This window comes from Geotrypetes seraphini, chromosome 7 (assembly GCF_902459505.1).
Source record: "Geotrypetes seraphini chromosome 7, aGeoSer1.1, whole genome shotgun sequence".
In the NCBI taxonomy this organism is placed as follows: Eukaryota; Metazoa; Chordata; class Amphibia; order Gymnophiona; family Dermophiidae; genus Geotrypetes; species Geotrypetes seraphini.
This window is the reverse complement of record NC_047090.1, coordinates 6760833-6784422: the sequence shown is the minus strand read 5'-3', so window position 1 is coordinate 6784422 and position 23590 is coordinate 6760833. Positions and strand designations below refer to the sequence as shown.

General features: G+C 45.7%; 1 protein-coding gene across 1 annotated transcript in view; it reads right to left on the bottom strand.

The window, feature by feature from the left end:
- VWF (von Willebrand factor) overlaps positions 1–23590 on the bottom strand; it is a 221916-nt gene that overhangs the window by 107998 nt on the left and 90328 nt on the right. Inside the window, exons 28-34 of the mRNA XM_033953476.1 lie at positions 21292–22718; positions 20280–20399; positions 16536–16679; positions 9332–9475; positions 8602–8766; positions 7430–7473; positions 2177–2354 (exon numbers count right to left, since the gene is read on the bottom strand). Coding sequence (XP_033809367.1) covers positions 2177–2354; positions 7430–7473; positions 8602–8766; positions 9332–9475; positions 16536–16679; positions 20280–20399; positions 21292–22718 — 2222 coding nt within the window. The remainder of the gene's footprint in view (positions 1–2176; positions 2355–7429; positions 7474–8601; positions 8767–9331; positions 9476–16535; positions 16680–20279; positions 20400–21291; positions 22719–23590) is intronic.

Below are 23590 nucleotides of genomic sequence, written 5' to 3'. Positions count from 1 at the left end.
GCCTATTCATTGGGGAAATCCTGAAAACCCGACTGGATTCCGGCCCTCGAGGACCGGAGTTGCCCATCCCTGACATATACACTTTAATCCAGGGGTCTCAAAGTCCCTCCTCGAGGGCCGGAATCCAGTCGGGTTTTCAGGATTTCCCCAATGAATATGCATTGAAAGCAGTGCATGCAAATAGATCTCATGCCTATTCATTGGGGAAATCCTGAAAACCCGACTGCACTGCGGCCCTCGAGGACCGACATTGGACACCCCTGATCTAGCCAGATAACATTCAGAGTTACCTAGACACATTTTTTGAATGTTGTTCTCAATGGGCCCAACATTCAATCTTTGGCTGTCAGCGGTCTTTAAGTGACAAACAGCCATGAGCCAGATATTCAATGCCAAGATATATCTAGCTCAATATCGGTCAGGACGTGCATAACTATTTATTTATTTAGTCATTTTTTTCTATATCGTTCTCCCAGGGGAGCTCAGAACACTTTACATAAACTTATTCAGGTACTCAAGCATTTTTTCTTGTCTGCCCCGGTGGGCTCACAATCTATCTGTTGTACTTGGGGCAATGGGGGGATTAAGTGACTTTTCCAGGGATTTGAACCCACAACCTCAGGGTGCTGAGGCTGTAGCTGTAACCACTGCACCACTCTAGAAATCAAAATGTAGCAAAAGTGAGCCAAGTAAAGGGCAATCAAGCCATTGTGACATCACTGCTGAGGTTGGCTCTTATTGGTGGAATGAGGCATTATGATGTCACAATACCAGCTCTGCTTATAAGAGGCTAAAACCTTTCACACTATTTATTTGATCAATTTTCTATACTGTTCTCCCAGGGGAGTTTGGAATAGTTTACATGGATTTATTCAGATACTCAGGCATTATCGGTTGTATGGAGCTCTGGAAGCCCTTTCCTATCCCTCACAAAAGCCTCCTCCTATTAACCCCTTCTTAGCCTCCCACCATATGGAACACCTCCCCCCCCCTCCAAATGACCCCAGACCTCCAACTCCCAACTCCCCCCAGTCTAGGTAGGGGTCCCTCTTCCTGTAGCTCTCTGGTGGTCCAGCAGGATTGATGGGGGCAAGACTGAAGCCTCCTTGCTCCTGTGCTTTGTGGTTGCCTGTAGAAATGGCTCCCACAACCTCTTGTGGCATCTTGCAATACTTGCACCGTTTTCCCTAAGCTGTCAATGGATGCTGAGCACCCCTAATATTAAACAAACTCTTTCGTTGTATATAGAAAGGGGCAATTTGTATTGTGCTTGGCATCCCTAAGTCATTTTGAAATACTGGCACTTACACCTCTACACTCCACTCAGATTCCACCCAAAAGATGCCCCCTTCCAATCTCTGCTTGTTGCAGGTCTACACATGTAACCAATGGCTTGGCCCTGCCACTAGACAGACTAGTTATCTGCCTGGGGTGGAAAAGTTTTGGGGCAACAGGAATTCCAGAAGAACTCAGCACAAACACAGATCATTTCAATAGAGTCTCGTGCTCAAGACTTCACCCCTCTCTCCCCCCCCCCCCCCCCAAGGAAATATATCAGGAGGAAATCAGGACCCAGCAGCCATGGGTCTCTATTGAAAGGTCCCACACTGATGCTGAGTACTTTTTGGAGATCCCAGGAAGAGTGAAAAGAGAGGTGGAAGATATTGGAAGTGGAGCCAGGGTAGGGAAAGGAGATGGGAAGCAGGACATGGGGAGGGGAGTAATGAGAGGAAGGGGAGAAGCTGCCCACCTGGAGGGTTAGAAAAATGAAAGAGAGTTGGGGTTGTTTGCCATCTAGAAGGGGGTTACTGGTTATCTGGGGAGGAGGGGTAAAGGGTAGATGTTAGCTACTTGGGTGATTATAAAAGTAGATTAGTGTTGGGGGTTGCCTGCCACTTGGAGAAGGGGGTAGGGAGGTAGAGGGGAGTTGATGACCACCTGAGGCAAGAGAGGAGATGCTGTACCAGAAGGGGAAGGGAAGGTTCAGGACTACAGAGAGGGGGTAGAGCCTTAAGCTGCCCTTGGAGATGGCAGTGGGGATGCATAGCTGAAGGACTACCTAGGGCTTCAGATAATCCATTATTAGGTATGTTCTAGACCACTCTTCAAGTGTTGCTAGATCTCTCCTAATCAGAAATGAAGTCTTCTTTAGATACGTTCCAGCATGGATACTTACACGGGCAAGCCCAGCGGCACCCACAGGTTTCCTCAATTTTAATGGCTGGAAGGTTGTTGTGGCATGTGGGCTTTGGGATCTTCTCACAGTTGATTTTGTGACTTTCCAGAACTGTATGGCCATCTGGTAAGCAAGTCACACTGTGACACTGGTCAGACAAGGTCCATTTGTCACCAGGCTATAAAAAACAGAACAATAATATCTTAAAAGGCTAGCAGTTCCTATTGGAAAGGACCTGTTTACTAAGGTACACTAAGGCAGTGGTTCCCAAACCTGTCCTGGGGGACCCCCAGCCAGTCAGGTTTTCAAGATATCCCTAATGAATATGCATGAGAGAGATTTGCATATAATGGAAGTGACAGGTATGCAAATCTCTCTCATGCATATTCATTAGGGATATCTTGAAAACCTGACTGACTGGGGGTCCCCCAGGACAGGTTTGGGAACCACTGCACTAAGGTTTTGCAGTAACCACATGGCAATGGCCAAAATGACCACCCGGTCACTGGAAAACATCTGCAGTAAGAGTTGGGGCATTCCTTTGTGGAAAGCGATCATGCAGTTAAAGCAGAGCAAAATTCATGATTAGGCATTAAGGCCCAAATTCTGTATAGGACGCCTGGGAGAGGTGTCCTATACAGAATCGGGCCTACACTAAACCCCGATTTTGTAACCGGCGTCCATGTTACAGACGCTGGTTAGAGAATCGGGTTAGATTAGACACGGCCGCTACACTTATCGCGGCAAGGGATATGTATAGCGGCCGCCTGTCCAATCGCCGGCAGAAGGATGCCCTACTCCTCCTGCCGGAATCCCGGACCCCCCACCCCCCCAAACTGGTAATCGCCGGCAGGAGGATGCCCAACTCCTCCTGCCAGAACCCCCCGGAACCCCCCTTCCCCCTGCCGGAACCCCCAGGCCCCCCCTCCCCCCCCAAACTGGTAATCGCCGGCAGGAGGATGCCCAACTCCTCCTGCCAGAACCCCCCGGACCCTCTCCGTACCCCCCATGCTAACGACGACCCCCCCAACTAACCTTTAAATGTTGGTCGGCTGGACAGGTCTTGCTGCTGTCCAGCCGATAGGCCCGCCTCGTGGAAATGAGACAGACCCGCCCCTTCCCGGCCCATCCCCACTAAATCTAAGGCCTGACTGGCCCAGGCTCTAGAAGCCTGGACCAATCAGGCCTTAGGCATAGCGGGTCCGTCCATCCCCACTAATCCTAAGACCTGATTGGCCCAGGATTAGTGGGGATGGGTGGACCCGCCTTAGGATTTAGCGGGGATGGGCCGGGAAGGGGCGAGCCCGTCTCATTTCCACGAGGCGGGCCTGTCGGCTGGACGGCAGCAAGACCCGTCCAGCCGACCAACATTTAAAGGTTAGTTGGGGGAGGGAGGTAAGTTGAGGGGGGGTCGTCGTTAGCATGGGGGGTCTGGGGGGTTCTGGCAGGAGGAGTTGGGCATCCTCCTGCCGGCGATTACCAGTTTGGGGGGGGGGGGGGGGTCCGGGTCCGGGGTTCCGGCAGGAGAGTTGGGCATCCTCCTGCCGGTGATGGGACAGGCGGCCGCGGGTGCTATTCTTATTGCAGCAGGGAGATCTCTTGCCGCGATAAGTATAGCGGCCACGTCTACTTACAATGTAGACCAGCATTTTGCTGGCCTACATTTTAAGCGTCTCTTCCTCTACTAGGGAGACGCGTAGGACCGCCTAGGTTCGCCTAAGGCCCTTAGGGGAGCTTAGGCGTCTTGCGGGCATCCCTAGGCTCCCGGAGGCGCCTTCAATATAGGCGGCCTGCCTGGGGAGCATTTTTTTAAAAAACGTGCATCCCGATTGGCTGATTAGACAGCTGTAGGACGCCTACAGCTGCCTAAAATCAGGACGCACTTTGTAGAATCAGGGCCTAAGGGCATATTCGATAAAGCAAGATGTGGTTTGCTTCACCTCTTAAGCTGGCACCAACTGCTGCATTAACAGTTAAGTACATAAGACTAGCCTTCCTGGGTCAGACCAAAGGTTCATCAAGCCCAGTAGCCCATTCTCATACCGTGGCAAATCCAGGTCCCTAGTACCTGGGCAAAACCCAACACATGATTAACGAATGACCTCCATATTAACTGTCGGTCTCAGTCTACATCCATTCCCTGCTCCAAAATGGCGCTTTCTGTCTTCCTGTTTTAATTTTTTTTATTGAACTTATATAGACAGATGTGAACCAAATTCACATCACATAATATTTACTCCAAAGGCAAAGGTGCCAGTAAATTAAACTGAAGTCTGGCAATAGTCATCTAAAAGTCTCCAAACCTTGTTGAAATTTGATAAATTACGCACTTTAACAGCAGCTATCTATCTCATCATATTCCCTCCCTAAGGAAACAGCACTCCACCAAACACATTCAGACAAAAGGGAGCCATTTTTCCAGTTTGCTAATATTTCTTGTATCGCTGTTCCTAATAAAATATCTAATAACCTAGGTTGCGATTTTTGCAAAATACGCGATAAAGCTAAAGCTCGTAAAACAATACGTTTATAAGTCAATGAAATTTGAGGAGGAAATTGAGAGGGGACACGATGGACACATTCAAGATAATGAAGGCAATAGACTTAGTAGATAAAGACAGGTTGTTCACCCTCTCAGAGGTGGAGAGAACGAGAGGGCACTCTCTAAAGTTAAAAGGGGATAGATTCCGTACAAACGTAAGGAAGTTCTTCTTCACCCAGAGAGTGGTGGAGAACTGGAACGCTCTTCCGGAGGCTGTTATAGGGGAAAACACCATCCAGGGACTCAAGACAAAGAAGATAAAAGACAGGTTGTTCACCCTCTCCAAGGTAGAGAGAACGAGAGGGCACTCTCTAAAGTTAAAAGGGGATAGATTCCGTACAAACGTAAGGAAGTTCTTCTTCACCCAGAGAGTGGTGGAGAACTGGAACGCTCTTCCGGAGGCTGTTATAGGGGAAAACACCATCCAGGGACTCAAGACAAAGAAGATAAAAGACAGGTTGTTCACCCTCTCCAAGGTAGAGAGAACGAGAGGGCACTCTCTAAAGTTAAAAGGGGATAGATTCCGTACAAACGTAAGGAAGTTCTTCTTCACCCAGAGAGTGGTGGAGAACTGGAACGCTCTTCCGGAGGCTGTTATAGGGGAAAACACCATCCAGGGACTCAAGACAAAGAAGATAAAAGACAGGTTGTTCACCCTCTCCAAGGTAGAGAGAACGAGAGGGCACTCTCTAAAGTTAAAAGGGGATAGATTCCGTACAAACGTAAGGAAGTTCTTCTTCACCCAGAGAGTGGTGGAGAACTGGAACGCTCTTCCGGAGGCTGTTATAGGGGAAAACACCATCCAGGGACTCAAGACAAAGAAGATAAAAGACAGGTTGTTCACCCTCTCCAAGGTAGAGAGAACGAGAGGGCACTCTCTAAAGTTAAAAGGGGATAGATTCCGTACAAACGTAAGGAAGTTCTTCTTCACCCAGAGAGTGGTGGAGAACTGGAACGCTCTTCCGGAGGCTGTTATAGGGGAAAACACCATCCAGGGACTCAAGACAAAGAAGATAAAAGACAGGTTGTTCACCCTCTCCAAGGTAGAGAGAACGAGAGGGCACTCTCTAAAGTTAAAAGGGGATAGATTCCGTACAAACGTAAGGAAGTTCTTCTTCACCCAGAGAGTGGTGGAGAACTGGAACGCTCTTCCGGAGGCTGTTATAGGGGAAAACACCATCCAGGGACTCAAGACAAAGAAGATAAAAGACAGGTTGTTCACCCTCTCCAAGGTAGAGAGAACGAGAGGGCACTCTCTAAAGTTAAAAGGGGATAGATTCCGTACAAACGTAAGGAAGTTCTTCTTCACCCAGAGAGTGGTGGAGAACTGGAACGCTCTTCCGGAGGCTGTTATAGGGGAAAACACCATCCAGGGACTCAAGACAAAGAAGATAAAAGACAGGTTGTTCACCCTCTCCAAGGTAGAGAGAACGAGAGGGCACTCTCTAAAGTTAAAAGGGGATAGATTCCGTACAAACGTAAGGAAGTTCTTCTTCACCCAGAGAGTGGTGGAGAACTGGAACGCTCTTCCGGAGGCTGTTATAGGGGAAAACACCATCCAGGGACTCAAGACAAAGAAGATAAAAGACAGGTTGTTCACCCTCTCCAAGGTAGAGAGAACGAGAGGGCACTCTCTAAAGTTGAAAGGGGATAGATTCCGTACAAACGTAGGGAAGTTCTTCTGCGCCCGGAGAGTGGTAGAAAAGTGGAACGCTCTTCTGGAGGCTGTTATAGGGGAAAACACCCTCCAGGGATTCAAGACAAAGTTGGACAAGTTCCTGCTCAACTGGAAAGTACGCAGGTAAGACTAGACTCAATTTGGGCACTGGTCTTTGACCTAGGGGACACCGTGTGAGCGGATTGGTTGGCACAATGGACCACTGGTCTGACCCAGCAGCGGCATTTCTTATGTTCTTATGACTTCAATTTTACCCACATTTGGGCAAGTGTACAACATATGTTGCAGAGTCCCTGTCTCTGACGGATAAGACCAGGAAGCTGGAGCGGTGTTTTCTGTCTTATTTAACTTGGGCTATAGAGTTTACTGACAGTTAATGAACTGCACTGCTAACTTGGAGCTGTATGTGTTAAATATTACGGATGGGTGGATTATACTGCTGAATTGGCCGCTGACTCATGGCAATGTGCTCAGTGAGGAATCCATGAGTGGTTTGCAGGTGGTCTCCCATCCAGGTACTAGCCAGGCTGAACCCTGCTTAGCTTATGATAGCAAGAGCGGGCCTACTCAGGGCAGCCAGGGCATAGGTGCGAAACACACTGGAGGCCCTTAAACACTTTTGTTTGCTAAAACAAATAAAGCAATGGCAGTTTTGCTACTTTTTTATTCTATGATGCTATGTATTTTGAGAGTCTCTCTCTTGGAAGCATAAAAATCACACTAGAATAACTGCACCACAGAATTTCATCTTCAATGACCTGAATTTCTGTTTAATGTTGGCTTAAGTCTTATAGCAATAAACCATGTGCTGTTAATCTGTACAGTAAACTCTCTCATGACTCATGGACACTTCTTGCCCAACTCTCTGTCCACCTCTAGAAGGTTAGTGAAGCCTGACCATCTTTCATTTCGCAAAGGCCGTAACCTGGTCCACGTCAGAAAAAAAGGACAGACCGAGCATCTCATTCAAAAGCCGTTCTCCCCGTTATGCGCCTACGCAAATGATCCCTACTCAATAGAGCCATGTACCTACCTGCCTTTGATTTCCTTCCTCATCAATGCATACGCGGATAAATTCTGCAAAGTAAAAAAAAAAAAAAAAATAGCTTTAGCTTGGGAACCCCTCACTTTGAAGCATAATCAGACCTGACACCAAGACGGGACCGGTTCTGTTTCGTAAGAAATGTAGAAAAAGAATAAACCTGGCACTTTGTCCGGGTTTCGAAAAGAAATCGTGTCGGGAGGCGGCATCAGATGCAATGCGGTGATGTCATGGCCAGGTGCATGACACCATCGCGTCACATCCACCCACGCACGTGCAGATGCCTTTCTGCCCGATGAGCAGGCAGCGGCGGGTGGGGCTGGGAGCAGAGCTGGGGCGTAATGGGGCGGAGAAGGATGGGACTGGGAGAGCCCGTGGGAGGGTCTAGGGGATCCGGATTTTACTTACATAAAATCTTGTAACCCTATCTATATAGCTACTCAAAATAGATAGCAAAATTATACATTCAGCAGCCATCACTGAGCATACATCCACTTAAACATCAGCCTACCAGCATATCTAAACTAAACTAAACCTTAGGTTTGTATACCGCGCCATCTCCGCAAGCGCAGAGCTCGGCACGGTTTACAGAGTTAAGAGGAAAGGAACTACAATAAGGGATAAAGGAGAGGGACTAAGAGGAAAGAGAGGGACAGAGTACTGGAGAATGGGAGGAGATTAGATTTTTGCAAAGAGCCACGTTTTCAAGTGTTTGCGGAAGGATTGGAAGGAGCTTGAGTTTCTGAGTGGGGATGAGAGGTTGTTCCAGAGTTCTGTGGTTCTAAAGGGGAGAGATGTTCCAAGTTTTCCTGCGCGGGATATACCTTTTATAGAGGGGAATGATAGTTTCAGTTTTTGGGAGGGTCTGGTGGAGTGTGGTTTTGAGGAATTCCAAAAGAGTGGGATAACGGGAGGAAGGACGCCATGTAGGATCTTGAAGAGTGATCTAAGATTTCCCATCATCCTTTGAAGTGTTTATTTGGGTATATATTTAAGTGGGCTACCATTAAGATATATATACACATATATTTTTTTTTTACATTTTAGCCCAGATCCCATTTTGTACAATAAACCCTAATTACTAATAACTAACACATCTTAACAGAAGTCCACATCGATAACTTCTCCCCTTTTGCTGAAGTTAGAAGGTAAGACACAATTACCTGTACAAAGTTTATTGACAAACTCATTGCTCAAGCTGACCATGATGGGTAAGTCGTCCATTTGGTTGAGCTTGATGACCTTATCCTTGGCAGAGTGACCTGCTAGAAGGTTCAGCTCTTCCTCATCAAACCTATTGCCAACTCCAATAGGAAACACCGACACTCCTAGGAATGAGAAGCAGTGGGTCAAAGATCATGGAAACACACATCGATGGTACTTTCAGTTTGGTGCAGTGTAGAGAATGACATGGGGATAAATTTTTCCCTGTCCCGTCCCCGCGAGTTTTGTTGCTGTCCCTGGATGGGAAAATGAGTTCCTGCAGGGACGGGAGAAAAATTTGTCCCTATGTCATTCTCTATAGAAGACCAGCATTCATGGATGGATGGAGAGCCCTACAGATAAAGTAGGACTGTGAGTCAACCAGTGCAAGTCAGCTAGGAGCCAAGTGGAGAGTCAAATATGTTCGAACAGTGGACCGTCTCAGAGACTGAAACCTCACTACAAGTCAACATATTTGGAATGACATTTATGTGGAAAATCTTCTTATGCGCATAGTGAAAAGTGGGAAACTATCGCACGTGGAGAGTGAATTGTGAGAAATGACAGAATTGAGAGAACCACCGAATGTTGTACAACTAAGCCTTTTGTGACGCTAAGAATATTGGAACTGATTTACCAACATTTTCATATAGCCCTCAGAAAAGAAATGAGCGTGCAATAAATATTCACTGTTTAGCCCTGCGGTGTATGCTGCTGTGTGTACTGAATCCAAAGACTTGTCTGATATAATTATAACAGCTATCTTCGTTGCGTTGGGTCTTCCTCCATGAGCTTCCGACATGGCGTTCTGGACAGCAAACAGCACTGCATCCCCTAGAAAGGCAAGCAAAAAATCAGAATCAGAAACTAGGCAAAAATGTGATCTTGGGTGAGTCGCAGAAGGGTCAATTTAAGAACTGGATGCTGCAATTTAGGTGGCCAAATTATGCAGACTGTGAACTCAGTGGCGTGGTAAGGGGACAGGGGGGGGAAGCAGATTGTCCTGGGCACTGTCTTAGTGAGGGCGCTGGTACCTCTCCGCCCCCTCGGTCATTCCCTATGCTCCTCCCCCACCCCGGGTCACTAGCATTGCTTTTTAGTACAACTGATTTGTGGCGTCAGTGCCACCCACATAAATGTGCCACCCTAGGCGAATGTCTACTCTGCCTGGTGGTAGGACCAACCCTGCTGCCTCCATTCCTTCCTTGCTCTGCCTTCTCATGGCTATCGGTCCATGTGTACAAACCATTTCATTACTATACTTTACCTCCACATTTCTTAGCACTTAACTAAAGGTGAAATAAAGGTAGCATAAGAACATAAGAATTTGCCTCCGCTGGGTCAGACCAGAGGTCCATCGTGCCCAGCAGTCCGCACCTGCGGCGGCCCATCAGGTCCATGACCTGTCATGTTTACTTGATTTAGCCCTATAGCCCCCTTGTTTTTATCTTTACTCTTTCCATACTCTTATCTACCCTTATCTGTATCCCTCAATCCCCCTATCCTTCAGGAGTCCATCCAATCCCTCTTTGAATCCCTGTAGCGTACTCTGCCTGACCACTTCCTCCGGGAGCGCGTTCCATGTGTCCACAACCCTCTGTGTGAAGAAGAACCTCCTGGCATTGGTTCTAAACTTGTCCCCTTCCAGTTTCTCCGAGTGCCCTCTTGTGCCTGTGGTTCCCCGTAGTTTGAAAAATCTATCCTTGTCTACCTTCTCCATGCCCCTCATGATCTTGAAAGTTTCTATCATGTCTCCCCTAAGCCTCCTCTTTTCCAGGGAGAAGAGTCCCAACTTGTCCAGCCTGTCAGCGTATGAACAGTCCTCCATGCCATTTATCATTTTCGTAGCTCTTCTCTGGACCCTCTCAAGTATCGCCATGTCTTTCTTGAGGTACGGCGACCAATATTGGACACAGTACTCTAGATGCGGGCGCACCATTGCACGATACAGTGGCATGATGACTTCCTTCGTTCTGGTTGTAATTTCCTTCTTAATGATGCCCAGCATTCTGTTAGCTTTCTTCGAGGCCGCTGCACATTGCGCTGATGATTTCATGGTTGTATCCACCAGCACACCCAAGTCTTTTTCAAGATTACTCTCCCCCAGCAATGTTCCCCCCATTTTGTAGCTGTACCTTGGGTTCCTTTTCCCTATATGCATGACCTTACATTTTTCTATGTTAAAGCACATTTGCCATTTGTTTGCCCACTCTTCCAGTTTGCTTAGGTCCCTTTGCAGGTCTTCGCACTCCTTTGTGTTCCTAACTCTGCTGCAGAGTTTGGTGTCATCAGCAAATTTTATAACTTCACACCTCGTCCCCGTTTCCAAGTCGTTGATAAATATATTGAACAGCAGTGGTCCCAGCACCGACCCCTGCGGAACACTGCTTGTGTGACCCTCTGCCAGTCGGAGTATTGACCCTTCACTCCAACCCTTTGTTTTCTGCCGGCCAACCAGTGCCTGATCCATCTGTGTACATCCCCTCCCACCCCGTGGTTCGACAATTTCTTAAGTAGCCGCTCATGGGGAACCTTATCAAAGGCTTTTTGGAAGTCGAGATAAATGATATCTATGGATTCCCCTTTGTCCATCTGGCTGTTTATCCCTTCAAAGAAGTGCAGTAGGTTTGTTTGGCACGATCTTCCCTTGCAGAAGCCATGTTGGCTCGGTTTCAGCTGTCCATTTCTTTATATGTGTTCACAGATGCTGTCCTTTATTAATGCTTCCATCATCTTGCCTGGAATCGAAGTCAAGCTCACCGGTCTGTAGTTCCCCGGGTCACCCCTCGATCCCTTTTTGAAGATAGGTGTGACATTCGCTAGCTTCCAGTCCTCTGGTACCTTCCCAGTGCTTAAGGATAGATTACACAAAAGATGCACAGTGCTAGAGCATACCCGAAGTCCATCCTGCCCAGCACCCTGTCTCCAGCAAAGGTCAATTCATCTCACTAGGAAGTACCCATGGAACAGATCCACTTCTTGCAGCTTCGCCCCAGAGCCAAGTGGTAGCTTTCTGAGGTCTACTTGCACAATAATCGTTTGTGGACTTTCTCCAGCTATGTTAGATGCCTGTCCCATATCCTCTGGCAACAAATTCCGCAGCCTGATTGTTTGCCGAGTGCAAAAATGCTTTCTCCAATTTATTTGAAATCTGTAACCTGTTAGTTACTTAACAGTTTGAAGGCATTTGAGTACATATCCATTCTCTCTTTATCTGTTCTTCCTATGTTCAAGGTTTTATAGCCCTCTGCCTTATCCCTCCCTCCCACCCCCACCCTACCCTGAAGAGTCTTAACTAGAGCATGACACGGGGACAAATTTCTCCCTGTCCCTGCAGGAATCCCATTTCCCTGCCCCCACGAGTTTTGTCGCTATCCCTGTCCTATTTCTGTAAGCTCTGCCTTAACCGCAGAAGCCTCGGACACATGATTTTAAAGTGTTTGAGGCTTCTGCAGATGAGGACGGAGCTCACAGAAATGAGTATTAACAAATCATTTAAGTTAACTTAGCCTCATGCTTCAGGTTTCAGCATTGCAATTGACTTATAAAGTAAGTAACTGTAACACAGACAAAATATCAAAACTGGCAGTCTTTCCAACCCATAGATGGCTTTATGGATGTTCTTGAAGTATAAGTGCAAAATAAAGTTTAGGATCTTCCTTGTACGAGAGGCATAACAGTTGCAAATTTACTAACACCTTTCCACAAAGCAACAGTGCCATCCAGTGGTTGGCAGGATAAATGGCAGGTTACAATATTCAATAGTTATAAGCATGCACTTCACTGGAGGGCTTCCCATAGCTCTCCTACTGACTGCACAACCATGCAGGTTTTCATAAGATACACAATCCGCCCGATATTCAGTGCCATTTAACTGGCCAGAACATTGAATTTTATGTTTGTATTTTATGTACTTGCACTGATTATGATCAGGGTTTGTTTGGCTTTTTTAAAGTTTGTTTACTGCATTGAACTGTTTGGTGTATTGCGGTATATACAAAAAATATGAGTATTATGTTATGTTTTTATCCATTTGAGCTAGTATTGAATACAGAGAAGTAGGTGCCTAGTTTTACTTATAGAATAGATTTACAATACGTACCAGAACCAGCAGCTATAGTGCAACGCTATCATTGAATCATCCTCCAAATACCAATTTAACGCATTTTGGATATCCTGGAAACCTGAATGGTTGTGATGTTGGTATGAAAGGGGTGGGGAGGGGGGGCTTGCTAAATATAGCAGTGGTATTCCTGAATCTATCCTCATTGTAGGGTAACACCTCCTTTAGAAGACAGTCTTCCTCTTTATCATGTCAGCCGCTTTCCGAAACCCTCCTAATGTTTTCTCCTTTCGTGTTTCTCTCTTTTTAAAATGATTAATATTGTAACCTGAATCCCTCTTCCCTTCCATCCAGTTGAGTCTGTTGGTCTGTAGGTCAAACCCCCTTTTTTTTTTTATTTATTGTTATTATTATTACCTTGTATCTTAACGTATGTTCAAATTTGGATTTTATAGTAATTCGCTTAGTGTTTTTTATTTGTTATCATTATTTTGTATTTTATTGTACATTCAAATTTGGATTTTAATGTACATCGCTTAGTATTTTATGTATAAGCGATTCATCAAATTTCGAATAAACTTGAAACTTGAATACAACCGTTATCAGGTTCCTATCGCGTTAGGATTTTCCCAAAACAGTATCATGTATTAATTATAGCCTTGTTCTGTCAGGTCGCTCCTAAGCCGCAACTCACTATGGATTCTCTTACACTCTTTGGTTATTTCCAGGCGGGATTACTGCGATTCTTTATTAACGGACGTCCTCAGTACCAACTCCGCCGTCTTCAGCTTGTACAAAATACAGCACTCCGGCTTCTTTATTGTCGTTCAAAATATGATCATATCACTCCTTTACTGAAATCTGAACACATTACAGAATGCCATTCAAATATTACTTTTCAGATCCAGTCTTCTGGGTTCCCTAATTATCGGATTCCCTATTTACCCAAAAGGGATCTTCGTTTTTCCCATCAATACCTGTTGTCTGTCCCAACTTTTAGACAGATGTTTCCAGCTACTAACCCGGATTCTAGCTTTTCCGTTATGACCCCGACACCTTGGAACTCTCTAGCACTATACTTAAGATCAGCAAAATCTCTCAAGACTACTTTAAAATGGCATGTGAAGTTCTTTTTCATTTCACTTTAACTGACGCGTACATTATTTCTTCTGCTTCCCCCCTCCCTTTTATCCCTTCACCCTATAATATTGTAAACTTCTCTGCCCTTGTCCGCCTATATGTGTCCAGTTTGTTAACTAATCTCGGTCTCCTTACCTTGTCCATCCTTATTGGTTTTTAACTTTTGCCCATTGTTTTTATTCTTGTAAACCACTTTGGCTTAACTTTTTTGGGTTAAAAATTGCAGCATTTGAAATAAAATAACTAACCGTAGTGATTCCCAGGCTGCGAGGAACAGTGCAACATTTTGCAGTTTTGGTTCAGGCCATTATTTTATCTCGGTTGGACGATGGCAACTCGCTTTATGCTTGTTTTAAGTAAACGTAATTTGAGGAGGCTACATAACTGATCCCGAATACGGCGGCTAAACTGATATACGGTAAACCTAAATATGATCAAGTCCCACCTTTGCTGAGATCCCTCCACTGGCTTCCTGTTTACTGGAAGATCCAATTTAAATGTGCAACTGTAATTTTCAAAATCCTAGATGGTATTTTTTCTCCTTTGGTTCCCGTCTCATTTAATTCACAAGAAATCTCTAATTCTAGGAGCTCTCAGAAATAGAAACTTGGCTTTCCCGCTGTTAAAAGAATAAAAACTATGGCCAACTTTTGTCGATCATTTTCTTTTTTATTCGTAAATGTTTGCATTGACCTTCCTTCTATAATTAGAGTTCTCTCTCATCTACCCACTTTTCGTAAAGTACTGAAGACATATTTATCTCAGAAATTTATTAATGATCCTTCTTTTTCAAATAATTAATTATAAAAGATAACATTCTGGCCTAAAAGATATAGTTTCTATTCTAATCTCCTGTATAATTTTATTAATATTTTGTTAACTGAGTTGAGATTACAGTAGATTAGAGGGTAATTCATGTCATTACAAGTTCTGGCAAAGGTACTGGTCTGCTATATGGCTGGACTCAAACAGGGGTGCTTTTCCCCATAAAATACAGCTATACCAGCTGTATAACGCTTTACACTGCACTTTATATAAAGCTTGGTTAGTGGAATTCACTAGCAAAAGACAGCATTGGAAAGAACTCACAATATGCTGGATTGCCCATTTGCTCGACACAATTTTGAAAGTGCCGATAGGAAGCCGCTAGAATCTTCTGCAGGACTTTGAGATTTCTTATTAAGGCATCAACATACGCCTCTGAAGCACGCACAAGCCGAAATATGGCTGCATCGGGAAGGCGATTCTTGCACCAGCAAATGCATTTTTAGAAACTTAAAGAACTTTTTTTTACATTCTGCTTGGGGGTTTTTGGATTCTTTCCAGCTTTATCTTTTGCTCATGGACCTTCTGTTGGGTTTTTGCCTCTCCTTGTGACTGCCGTGCAATACCCTGCCAAGATGAACGTCAAATTAAGAATGAGAGGGGGATCGTCTGTCTTTGGCAATAAAGAGAGACCCAGACGAAAAAACAAAGTTGATACAATGAGGCTACCAATGTGAAAGATAATAGTACAAAGATGTCAAAGGTGAGCTTTGAAGATGACATTACGAGGTGGGTATTGCAGTGAAGTCTCAGGTTGTCCTTTAGCTGACCTGTAACAAAGAGGAGGGAATGCCAGTCTTTAAGGGCCACAAATCAGTCTGTCTTCATGATAATAAAAACATCTCCTAGAATGGCAGTGCTCTCACCGAAGCCAAAAGGAATGAGTGGTTTTCTCCTGCAAATCCTGGATTTGAATAACTGATCCTTTCAGGGTACAGTCCTCCCCCCAAATTGGCGGAGGATATGTTCTTGGAGTGACCACGAATTGTGAAAATCCGCGAGTATTGGAAGTGGTGCAATGCCTACATGGCTTGTTTTCTAGAGCAGCATTTCATCAAGGGACACGTGTGCGCGGCAAAGTTCCGAGTTTACACGGATTCTTGTAACTCGTTCACTCGATTTCGCTTTTTTTTTGCTGGCCGGTGTAGACGCTGGTCGATTGTAGGTAGCAAATGCTATTAAATGCCCACTCACTCTTGCTTGAACCTCTGAAGCACCCATGACAACCGCAAGTGGCAGGAGGAATGCCCAATCCCTCCTGCCTGCAGGCCCCCCCAAACCCATGAGGAAGGGGAAGGCCGACATTATGAAGAGACAGGCCTGCCAGCCGGAGAATGTAGGCATCCCTTTGGTCAGCCTTACAACCAAAGGAATGGGGGTGAGGCAGTGACGGGGGCAGGGGAGCATGGAGAGATGTCAGGAGTATCAGCATTTGGGAGGTCATGGATTAAGGGGGGTTGGGGGTATCAATGTTTGGGGGGGGGTCATGGGACAGACTTTCCTTTAATCTTGTGATGAGGGAAAAACTGCAAGGGAAAACCTGCAAACGACTGGGGCCGCGAACTCTGAACTGTGACTTCGCGGGAGTATACTGTACTGGAATTTGGATATTTGTCTTGACATCGGTTTTATCTTGACCACACATATTAAGTTGTCTGGTCCACTCCTGCCTATGGCTGTTTCAAAATTTTACAGTGTAAAATATCAAATACGTCCGAATTGTGGGTAATTAATCTTAAGTAAGAAACGAGCAGCTGCTATAATCTGAGGTGATGGTTGGTCTCTGGCTTTCAAGCAGAGCTTTCTGATCTATTTGAATGGATTAACTGAGATTTTTGTTGCTTGTTTTGGTCCAGACACACTCACCTACTTTGCTGGGACCATCCTCTCTTTGCTGAATTAAGTTCACCGCCCTCAGAAGACTTTCTTTCGCTTGTGGGTCTTTCCAAGAAATTTCCAAGGTGTTCGTCCTTCCGTACTGGAGGACCGCCACTTGAGTGGTTGAGCTGCCTGTTGGAGAAGAAGTCAACATAAGCTTGAAAAGTCAGGACCCGATCTTGGTTGACGTGTGACTCAACTGTTTCCGTGACACCTGCCAAAAGACCTGATGCATACAGAGACCAATGTTGATCAGCTCTATGGTGACTAGGCATGGACTGCAGTGACATGGGGAAGGTGGGAAATGAGCAGAAAACCCCCCACTTATTGGGTTTCTCATTTACCGATAATCGTGCACACAATTGCAAAGAGGGCGCACTCTTAACGACATTGCCCCTGTAACAGCAAAATGGCCACCAACACCCGAATAAAATGAAAATTCCCCTACACGACATTGGAAAAGGCATGAAATGAACATTTTCCTGCTGTCCATCTTTAATAGCGACAGATAAATGCATAGATCAAATCTACTCAATTCCGGTTCTCAAGGTCCACAGGCGGGCCAGGTTTTCAGGATTCATAATGAATATGCATAAGAGAGATTTGCATACCAAGGGGGGAAAGTGTGGCACAGTGGTTAAAACTACAACTTCAAACCCATGCTGCTCCTTGTGACCCTGGGCAAGTCACTTAATCCCCCCTCCCCCATTGCTCCAGGTACATTAGATAGATTGTGAGCCCACCAGGACAGACAGGGAAAAATGCTTGAGCACCTGAATAAATCCATGTAAACCGTTCTGAGCTCCCTTGGGAGAACGGTATAGAAAATTGAATAAAGAAATAGTGTTAAACGTTTCAGCCTCTAATACTCAGAATTGGTTTTGTGATGTCATAATGCCTAATTCCACCAATAAGAGCCAACCTCATCAGTGATGTCACAATGGCTTCATTGCCCTTTACTTGGCTCACTTTTGCTATGTTTTGATTTCTAAAGTGGCGCAGTGGTTAAAGCTACAGGTTCAACACCCTGAGGTTGTGGGTTCAAACCTATGCTGCTCCTTGTGACCCTGGGCAAGTCACTTAATCCCCCCATTGCCCCAGGTACATTAGACAGGGGAAAATGCTCAAGTACCTGAATAAATTAATGTAAATCGTTCACAGCTCCCCTGGGGAGAACCATATAGAAAATTGATTAAATAGTGTGAAAAGTTTCAGCCTCTGATAAACAGAGCTGGTATTGTGACATCATAATGCCTCATTCCACCAATAAGAGCCAACCTCATCAGTGATGTCACAATGGCTTGATTGCCCTTTACTTGGCTCACTTTTGCTATATTTTGATTTCTAGAGTGGTGCAGTGGTTAAAGCTCCAGCCTCAGCACCATGAGGTTGTGGGTTCAAATCCCACGCTGCTCCTTCTGACCCTGGGCAAGTCACTTAACCTCTCAGGGACAGACAGAGAAAAATGCTCGAGTACCCGAATAAATTCATGTAAATCTTTCTGAGATCCCCTGGGAGAACAATATAGAAAATTGACTAAATAAATAGTGTGAAAAGTTTCAGCCTCTGATAAGCAGAGCTGGTATTGTGACATCATAATGCCTCATTCCACCAATAAGAGCCAACCTCATCGGTGATGTCACAATGGCTTCATTCTCCTATGCTTGGCTCTCTTTCACTACATTTTGATTTCTAGAGTGGTGCAGTGGTTAAAGCTACAACCTCAAATCCCCACTGCTCCTTCTGACCCTGGGCAAGTCACTTAATCCCCCCATTGCCCCAGGTACATTAGATAGATTGTGAGCCCACCAGAACAGACAGGGGGAAATGCTTGAGGACCTGAATAAATTCATGTAAACCATTTTGAGCGCCCCTGGGAGAATGACATAGAAAATTGAATAAAGAAGAACAGGCAGACCTCTCCCATGTGATATCCTGAGAACCTGTCCTGCCTCAAGGACCAGAATTGAACAGCCCTGGCATAAATAACGCAGCTCCACTATCAGAGAGCCCTGGGCCATTTATTACACAGCACATGTTCAACTCTATGACACATGAAATGGCACTGAGTGAGTTGGAATCTGCAATTTTGCAGATAAAGAAAATATTTTAAAGTCTGAATAGACCACCGATTATTAGAGAAAGATTTCCACCCAAACCCTGCTCATGAATAGCATTACTGAGGGGGAGGTTTATGATTATTCCAAGAGATTCAATATCCTCAGTATGGTCCAGTGATAGGACCTTAGCATGTTTATCATACGACTAAGATAATACGCCCCTCCACTCGCCAGGGATGGAGCTGTCCATGCCTCTTGGAGGTCCTGGATTGGTCTAGTTCAGTGGTCTCAAACTCAAACCCTTTGCAGGGCCACATTTGGGATCTGTAGGTACTTGGAGGGCCTCAAAAAAAATAGTTAATATGTCTTATTAAAGAAATGACAATTTTACATGAGATAAAACTCTTTATAGTTTATAAATCTTTCGTTTTGGCTGTCTTAATAATAATATAGTGTTCCCCCGCGAATTCGCAGTTTGCGAATCGCAGACTCGCTCCTTCGCAGTCTGCTCCAACCGTAGTAAAGTTGGGCTATACCAATCAGGAGCTGCGTATCAAAGCAGCTCCTGATTGGTACAGTCCGTCTTTACTACAGGAAGAAGCGGTCAGAGCAGATCATGAGTGATTTTCTTCACCCGCTGGCGCTCCAGCTGCCCTCTCCTGCCTCTTGACAGGCCAAAAAAAAAACGCATTTGCGGTTTTTTGAAATTTGCAGGGGTTCCTAGAACGGAGCCCCCGCGAATTTCAGGGGAGTACTGTATTGTGATTTAGAGCTAAAGAGACATATGATCAAGAAACTGTTTTATTTTACTTTTGTGTTTATGATAAACATACTGAGGGCCTCAAAATAGTACCTGGCGGGCCGCATGTGTCCCCCGGGCCGCGAGTTTGAGACCACTGGTCTAGCTGGAAACATAATAAAGGGGCTTTGTGTTCTGCAATAGACAGCGAGGATGATGGGGGCACTCCTTTTATCAAGCGCGTTAAACCACCGGCCGTGCTAGCCGCTACCGCCTCCCCTTGAGCAGGCGGTAGTTTTTGGCCAGCGCAGGGGTTGGCGCGTGATGAAACACCCCGCTACCGCGGCTTGATAAAAGGAGCCCAAAGCTTATGCTCCCATGCATGCCTTGAAAATGACCCTGGGAATCTGTGTTATAAAAAAAAAAAAAAAAAAAAGCAGATTACAACCATAAATACGTACAGTTAGGGTTACCAGACGGACATCCCCCTCCTTTGTCTGAGTTTTGAAAAGCTTCCCGACAAAATTGTGTCGGGATGGGGCATGGACGCAACGCGGTGACATCGCGTGCATGCACGCGTGCGTCTGATATGGTTGTGGTGCGTCCGCGCATGTGTGGATGCCAGATGGGGGTGGGGCTGAGCGATCCTGGGGGCGGGGCCATGGGTCCAGATTTTTCTGAAGAAAAATCTGGTAATCCTACATACAGTAAACAAATAACACCAAATAAACAGCTATGAGACTGCTGTAAGCACTTACGCCTCACTCGTAGGCATGGATTTCATCTGTTACATCCGTTTGCTACAAAGGAAAAAGGGTGTCTGCTTTCATTTATAGAATACGCTCTAACCAGGCTCCCGGTTACAGAATTACTCCCAAAATGGCTGCCTCAGGACTTGCCTTAGATTCCATTCCACTGCCTTGATTCACTTACCAATATCAGCTTTTTCTATAAATGACTGTAGAAATGTCTTCATTTCATCAAACTGAGATGCTTTGATAGTTGAGCTTCCGTCAAGAATGAACATGACATCCATTGGCTTGCTGCATGGCTCTGGAGGGGTGCAAAGTACAGTTTAGGTTAATCCCACAGAGATCTGGTGGGGTTTCCAAGTGTTAACCTTCTCTCCAACAAGAGCAGCCAATGCAAGGCATCCCCAGTCCCACCAAAAGACAGAATGAACAGCCTTTGAAGAAGCCTTATAAAATCATTGTCATAATTATAGCATATGGCATGATTGCAACTGCTGCACATCTCTATGGTGGTGGTGGGGGGAGGGGGTTAGGGTAGAATCATAAAGCTGGTTAGTGGTGGGCTGAGAGAAAGACATTCTTAGGATTGAAAGCTACAGTATCATGGTATTAGCTTCCAAGATGGCATCATATAACTGTCTATTAGAGACTGCCAATTGCCCTGTTTCGGCTACGAAGGCGTAGTGAGGGGGTGGTGGGCTGGACTGCCATCTTGGTGAGGGTGCCGGTATCTCTTTGTCCCCCCGTGCTCACGCCCTTCCTACCTTTCCCCCCTGTACCTCTTTAAAATCGTTGCCAGCGTGAGCCTGCTGCTCACGCCACCCTGGCTCCCTCTGACATCACTTCTGGGTTGTGGGGCCAGGAAGTGATGTCAGAGGGAAAGCCAGTGCGAGCATCAGGCTGGCAAAGATTTTAAGAGGTACAGAAGTGGGAAGGGAGGGCGTAAGTGGGGTGCAGAAGGAGCGGGGGGTGGGGAGTTTGGCATGGAAACAGCAGGGGCGGAGAGAAGGGCGTGGGTGCGCCACCGCCTCGGGAACCTCCCGCCCTTGCTACGCCACTGAATATTCATTCCTGATCAAACAGGAAGTTGACTTAAACATTTGTTAAATGAGGAAATAAAGAGAACAGAAAGCTATTTACGGTATGTGAGGAGAAATCAATAGCTTCTTACTGGATTCATTCTTAGTCCTTACCTGTTGTAACATGTAATGCTTTTGGTGTTGTCAAACTCGTCATGGTTGCTAGAATATGGTCTGGGAAGCAGCATTTCTCAAGCACCAATTCAGGTATTTTGATATCAAGCGCCTCGTAGCTGTCTATCAGTATTGGGGTGTTTTGCTGACTTATTAATTCAAGCTCCCGTATGTTTATATTTTTGCCTACACCGATGGGTACAATGTTGATGTCCTCTGAAACTTTGGTAATAACATCAGTGGCTGGGTTGCTGGTGACCATATATACTAAGTGTGGCACTTGATCCCTGCTGCCAGTGGTGGTAGAGAAGGTGTGCTCGTTGATATAACTGAGGGCCTGTCCCGTGTTAGTGGCATTTCCTCCTCGGTACTGTATCTCCCTCACTCGCTGGATGACACTTTCTTTTGACTGTACATCGGTGAACTCATACTCCACATTCACTGTATAGGAATACTGCATGACGGTGATATGGATGGCTTCCTCCCCCACATTCATTTTTCGAATTACATTTTCTACAAAGGTCTTGCTTTTGTTGAAGTTAAACTCGCCTACTTCGTCAGAGCCTTCGAGGACAAAAACTACGTCGAGTACCTTAGTGCTAGTCCACGCTGTAGGCGCAGCACTTACATCTGTGTTTCTAAAAATGGGTGAAACGGTGGCTTTCTTCAGCCGAGGGGCAGAGGTGGTGGTGGGTTTTGGTGAGATAGGGGGTTTCACGGGGGTTTCTTGGGGCACAAGATCACATAGATAATGTATGATCTCATCCCTGTGGGTCATCAGTTCGTACACATTATCCAATATGTAGGCCTTGTTTTTGGGAGATTGGCTTGAAATGAGATTGATTTGCTCGCTGCTGATATATGGCCCCAGCCCTACTGATACCACCGTAATTTTCTGCTTCGCTACCAAAGGTAGAATTGGCTTGATGTTGCGTGGAGAAGCACTGGCTGTCAGTAAGATGATTATTTTGGCTGCGTTTTCTCTTTTCGCCTTTCCAAACACATAGTGGGCAACGTACTTAAGCCCCTCATTGGTGAGAGCAGACTGACTGCCTGTGTACTTCATGCCCTGGACAATCCGTAATAGCTCATCGGTTGTTTTATGATCTTGAAACGCAAAGTAGATATGTGAACCCGAGTGATACTGTACCACGGACACGCGGATCCTCTTTTGGGAAATGTACAGCTTCTCCATCATGCTGGCAATAAAGGACTTCACTGTTTCAAACTCATCTTCTGATAGCTTGGAGGAACCATCTACCAAAAAGGCAAGATCCATCATCTTGCTGCAGTAGTACTTGTCGGGTGACACGTCCACAACATCTTCTGGAGTGGGAGTTAATGGAAGTCCTATGGCCATAGTTGTTGGTAGAAGTGTTGTAGGTATCACACAGGTTTCGCACAGCAGCTTATTTCCTTCACAATGACTGCAAGAAATATAGAATAGTAAGACTTAATTGTATTAATAAGGAACGAAATTACTGAACATGGAAACAAACATGGTTTAATGGGATAGGGTCAACATGGATTTATTCAAGGAAAGTCTTGCCTCACCGGTCTGATATATTTTTTGAAAGCATGAATAACCATGTGGATAAAAGGTGAGCCACTTCATACAGCATACCTGGATTTTCAGAAAGCATTTCCAAAATCCCTCATGGAAAAACCTCTGAGCAAATGAAAAGCTATGCGACAAGAGGCAGTGTCCCATGGTAAACTGAGCATGGGCGTCAGATGGGGGAGGCCACAGGGGCCTTGGCCTTCCCAAAGATTGGCGGTCGCCGGTCGGTTCCCGCCCACCCATCCCTCTCCTGGCACTGTACTTTTTAAATCTTCAGGCAGCCGCCGTGCTGCGTCAATGAGCAGGCCTGCACCGAAACCCTTAATTCTACTTCCGGGGGCAGGCCTGCTCATTGACACTGCGCAGTGCCGTGAGGAGGTGGGTGGGTGAATCGGGAGCTGGTGAGAAGTGCCGCAGGATTCTGTTGGCTAGGGCGGAGCCTTTGAGCCCAAAAAAAAACCAAAAATGGTGTTCTGCTGCTTATGGAATTGGAAACTGGTTAAAAGACAAAAAAGACAGAACACAGAGATTAGGGATAAAGGGCTAATTTTCTAAATGAAGGAAGGTAATTAGCTTCTAAACATCTTTATAAATGATCTGGAAAGGGGAATGATGAGTGAGGGGATCAAATCTGCAGATGATGCCAAATTACTCAAAGTAATTCAATTAGCTGCTGAGTTCAATGAGGGTTTATGCCATGTGCTGTGGCCTGGATTGGCCACGGTTGGAAACAGGATA